At 35.3% G+C, this 5,101-nt stretch overlaps 1 protein-coding gene across 1 annotated transcript; it reads left to right on the forward strand.

The window, feature by feature from the left end:
* The first annotated feature begins 2,976 nt into the window (after window positions 1-2,976).
* Window positions 2,977-5,101, forward strand: LHCB3 (light-harvesting chlorophyll B-binding protein 3). Its single transcript, XM_090306784.1, has 3 exons — window positions 2,977-3,342; window positions 3,455-3,616; window positions 4,384-5,101. The coding sequence occupies exons 1-3, from the start codon at window positions 3,217-3,219 to the stop codon at window positions 4,891-4,893; spliced, it is 798 nt and encodes a 265-aa protein (XP_090162910.1). The 5' UTR covers window positions 2,977-3,216; the 3' UTR covers window positions 4,894-5,101.

Here is a 5,101-nt window from a genome sequence, read left to right on the forward strand (position 1 = left end):
AATATTATAAATTATATAGAAAGTAAAAAAATTGGATTTTTTTTTAAATAATGTTATTTTAATAAATATTAACAAAAATAGGGTTGGGTAGAAATTATTTACAAAAATAGGTATTTGAATCGTGTACTTGGTACACGATTACCTGTGACTTGGCACGTGCAGACTGCCACATGGTCAGTCATGTAGCGTTAACCAGGTCATCGTGGACGGGGTCCACGATTACCCTAAGTCGTGTACTGGTACACGACTTAGTGGTCCCTTAAACCACTTGTGGCCCTTTCTCTTTTTCTTCCCATTCGAAACATTTCTCCTTTTCTTCCTCACTACCATCGATCGCCAACTTCATTGCCATCTACCATCTCTAATCTTGTTGTTGCTGCCGCCGTGAGCCGATCTACCATCTGCTGTCTTCAATCTTTGTCGCCATCCACCTTGGGATAGTTCTTCTACTATAGTTTTGGGTTGTCAGAGAAGGGAGACATTTGAACAACATACTATCTCATATGATCCATGTATTATTCCTTACGTTGAACAGGCTAGTTTTCTTGAGGTTGCATAGATCGGATTTATCCAACTTGATTAACACGTCATTACTGCTTTAGTTGAGTGTTGAAGACCAGAAACCCATATATTTCACCTGCCTTGTGGGGACTATACGATTACGTTGCAAGATGTTGTCATTCAGTTTGGGTTACGAGTGGACGAAGAACCTTTGACGGGTTCATTACAATATAATTGGAAAACTATTTGTGACGACCTCTTGGCGTTCTACCAGATGATTTGAAAGGCTCGAGATTGAGTATCCCGTAGTTAATATCCCAGTTTCCAGAATTACCTCTCGATGCCAACGACATCAGCGTACGTAGGTATGCACGAGCATACATTATGCAGCTTATTGAAGGATTTTTGTTTGCTGACAAGTTGAACACTCTAGTACATCTTATGTTTCTCCTTCTACTGTTTGATTTTGAGCATGTTGATACGTACTCGTGGGGTGGTGCTTGTCTTACATGGTTTTGTAGAGAATTTTGTCAGGCTACCGATGCACAAGCGTTGGGAATAGCAAGGCCATTAATACTACTACAGGTATGGGCTTATGATAGATTTCAAATTATAGCACCACAAGTCCAATTACAGGCCTCAGGTCATTGTCCACTTAGTGCCAGGTATTATTTCATTTAAATATTTATTTCGTTATCATTTTATATAAGAATATAAAATAATTGTATTTTTTTTATAATTTTAGATGGAATGGTGTATTAGCTGCCTCTGAACAGTCAGCAGATATGTTGCTAGTATACCAAAAAATATTTGACAGACTATACACAATCAGGTAACAATGTATATATAAATAAATATTTAAAACATTTGGTCAGATTATTGGGTGTATAATTATCTTCTTTTTTTTTTTTTTTTTTTGTCAGATTAATTGGACGCCATACACGCAAGATATTTGGTCATCACTACCTAATTATTGTCGTGATGGTCAAGATATCTGGTTGACCGTTAGCCCTCTTATATGCTTCCATGTAGTAGAGTGGCATCATCCAGATCGTGTGTTGAGATAGTTCGATTTGTGACAAACGTTACCTTCGTTGTGCTATATATTCCCAACACTATACCAGATTGATTTGAAAGGTAAACACGACCAAGACTGACGTCGAATTCACGCGAAATATATATCCTACTAGCATGCATGACATGATCGTTGTGCACAAGGAGAAATAACAAATAGACTTGTTGTATCAGACGATTACTTTTCCTTGTACAATTCAATCACGAGGTGATTTATCACACTTGACACCTGACGACGCTTACTATTATTGCATGATAAGAGATTAAAAATCAGAAATTTTCCAAATATATGATATGAATATTGTTTAATATTAATTTTTTCATCGTACAAAATAATTTTATCGAAGAAGTACAACAATATTCAGTACAACATAATTTACCAGAGTTAGATTCAATTTGTGACCAAACATTGGTCAACATAGAAACTATTATTCAACAAACAAGACGAATCAATGTTGCTGACACAGATCGAAGACATATTCATCGTAGACGATAATGACAATAGGGCGAAACTAATTTAGAGGCATATGAAGACAATTCTCATGTGGGATAAAGGCCAAGGGGTCGTCTTTAAATTTCATGTAAACTTCTATTTTCAAATCAAAGAACTAATTGTAAATTTTCTTTAGTATCATGAGATCTTTTTTATTATTATTATTATTTATTTGTAGAGAGATGTACTACTTAGTGAAGTCACAATTTTTTTTAATATGAGTGAAAAATAATTAATTTTTCATTGCAAATTAAATATATAATTAAGTCTAGCAATGAAGGAATTTGTTACTTAAAAATTAGAAAATAAACAGTTAAATTGATTAAAAAAAAAAGAAAAAGTAATTGTGAACCAGGTCCACGATTATGGAAATTGTGTTTGACTAGTCCACCGACTGTGCTGATATGGTGCTAATTGGATTAAAGCCTAATCGTGTACGAGGTACACGATTTCCCTTCACCAAAACTACCATAATTTTGTCAATACTTTCCATTCCCACATATTTTTAAAAAATCTTTCCCATATACCCCACTTTTATCATTAATTTAAAAATTTACTATATTCTTGAACTTAGTCCAAAAATTTGGGCAAAAAGTAGAGAATCTTATTACATTAAAATTGTTTCGTAGTTTGTGTAATTTTATAAAAGAAAAATGACATTTTTAGTCATAAAAATAACAATTACCACTAATCTAAAAGCCAATCCAAAATAAATGAATTTGAAAAATTCTTCATCCAATTCAAACAATTAAAGAATAATCTAATAAATATCTTAAAAATCCATAGATGTATCGATTCATAATCATAGAACTAAAAAAAGAAGAAAAAAAAATCCCCTCAAACCATATGTTGATTAATAGTTGGTGTTAGATGAATAAGGAAAATTGTTAAAACGAAAAAATGAACAGATAAAATGTGGATAGAAAGAGATGAGTTGGAGATGCAAAAAAATCTTTAGAAGGAATGTGATTGGCTAACTAAAGCCTCTCATTACCCCACAAAATTTCTCAATCTTCCATTCTTCACCACTCATCTTCCTCATTTCCCCATAATATTTCCCCACTTTCCCCTCTGTCTCTCACAACTGCAACTGTACTGGCCCTTCCTCTGTTCTTTCTCACAAACTCAAAACAGAGCCTCAACTAGCAATGGCCGCCGCCACCGCCACCTCCGCCACCCTCCTCCGGGCCACCCCTTTTCTCGGCCAGACCAGAGGCTCTTCCCAGAACTCCCTCAGAGATGTCGTCGCCATGGGAACTGGCAAATACACCATGGTCTCACTCACTCACTCTGTTTTTTTTTTTTTTGTGTCTTTATATATGTCTCTGTTTTTGGGGTGTTTCTTGAAGATTGATGGGTTTTTTTTTTCTCTTCAATTTTGAATAGGGAAATGATCTGTGGTATGGACCAGACAGAGTGAAGTACTTGGGGCCATTTTCAGCTCAGACACCATCCTACTTGAACGGTGAGTTCCCCGGCGATTATGGATGGGACACTGCTGGCTTGTCCGCCGATCCCGAGGCCTTCGCCAAGAACAGAGCTCTCGAGGTATTTTGTTCAATTTGGTATTCTGCTTATAAAACGTTACTATTTTAGTTCTTATTTGCAAAATTTTAACATAAAATTTAGAAAAAAAAATAGAGTTACTTTAGACCGGCATTGAATTATGGTGGAGAGTAGAAAGATAAAGCAGTATTTAATTTCAAGGATGGATCCAAAAACTTTAGCTTTTGGGTTGATGGATAATTTAATATGGTATTAGATTATGTTATTTCCTCACTAATTAATATGGTTTTCACTCTGTATTCTATAAATTTTCGAGTTAGAAGAGAGTAGGTTAAAGTATTGATATAATTAGATAACCTCACAAGACAATTCACCTCATCCTACAACATTTTGAGATTTATATTATTTTGATTCTTATACTTTGAGATTTATTCAATTTTAATTTCTGTATTTTCAAATATCAAATTTTAGTCACTCTATTTTCAATAAATCTTAAATCTAATCCTTTAACAAAATTGGCTATATAATGCCTTTCTTGCGAGAAAATATAATAAATGAATATATTTTTAAAATTTATAGTAAAAATGATAATAGATAGATAAATTTAAAAAAGTCAACAAGAACAAAATATAGACTTTACAAATATAAAAACTAAATTCAACTTATAAAAACTAGAATCGAACCATTTTCAAAAAAACAAAACCAAAATAGTATATTAACCTTAAATTTCTCCCAATGAAATCTATCATAACTTTTAGGTTGATTGAACACCACCAATTAAGTTTGAAAATGAAATGATGAATTTGCAGGTGATCCACGGGAGATGGGCCATGTTGGGAGCGTTAGGTTGCATAACACCAGAAGTGCTAGAAAAATGGCTAAAAGTAGACTTCAAGGAGCCAGTATGGTTCAAGGCAGGTGCCCAAATCTTCTCAGAAGGTGGTCTAGACTACTTAGGCAACCCCAACCTGGTCCACGCCCAGAGCATCCTAGCCGTCTTGGGCTTCCAAGTGGTCCTAATGGGTCTAGTTGAAGGGTTCCGCATCAACGGCCTCGACGGCGTTGGCGAAGGCAACGACCTCTACCCTGGCGGTCAGTACTTTGACCCACTCGGACTAGCCGACGACCCCGTCACCTTCGCCGAGCTCAAGGTCAAGGAGATCAAGAATGGCCGTCTTGCCATGTTTTCTATGTTTGGCTTCTTTGTTCAAGCCATTGTCACTGGCAAAGGTCCTCTTGAGAACCTTCTTGACCATCTTGATAACCCTGTGGCCAACAATGCTTGGGTTTATGCTACCAAGTTTGCCCCTGGCTCATAAGTTTCACATTAAACATGGAAATTCGACAAGTTTGTTGTGTAAATTGACTGTAGTTCTCTGCTTTTTTTTTTTTCTTGGTGTGGATCGATGTGATTATAATTAGATGGCTGAGTCTTAAGGTGGATCAATGGACATTAATTCCCACTTGATCGAATGGATAAGGTTCTTAATCTTAATTACATCATTTAATTCAAGGTAATCTTCATAA

The sequence above is a fragment of the Benincasa hispida genome, chromosome 11 (assembly GCF_027475165.1).
Source record: "Benincasa hispida cultivar pf3 chromosome 11, pf3_genome.v1.1, whole genome shotgun sequence".
Classification (NCBI taxonomy): Eukaryota; Viridiplantae; Streptophyta; class Magnoliopsida; order Cucurbitales; family Cucurbitaceae; genus Benincasa; species Benincasa hispida.

What these genes read in the sequence shown, in the direction of transcription:
- LHCB3 (XM_090306784.1), top strand. Translation starts at nt 3,217, where the DNA reads ATGGCCGCCGCCACCGCCACCTCCGCCACCCTCCTCCGGGCCACCCCT. An exon ending in GAACTGGCAAATACACCATG is followed by an intron (nt 3,343 to 3,454) that starts GTCTCACTCACT and finishes AATTTTGAATAG; the next exon opens with GGAAATGATCTGTGGTATGG. An exon ending in CCAAGAACAGAGCTCTCGAG is followed by an intron (nt 3,617 to 4,383) that starts GTATTTTGTTCA and finishes ATGAATTTGCAG; the next exon opens with GTGATCCACGGGAGATGGGC.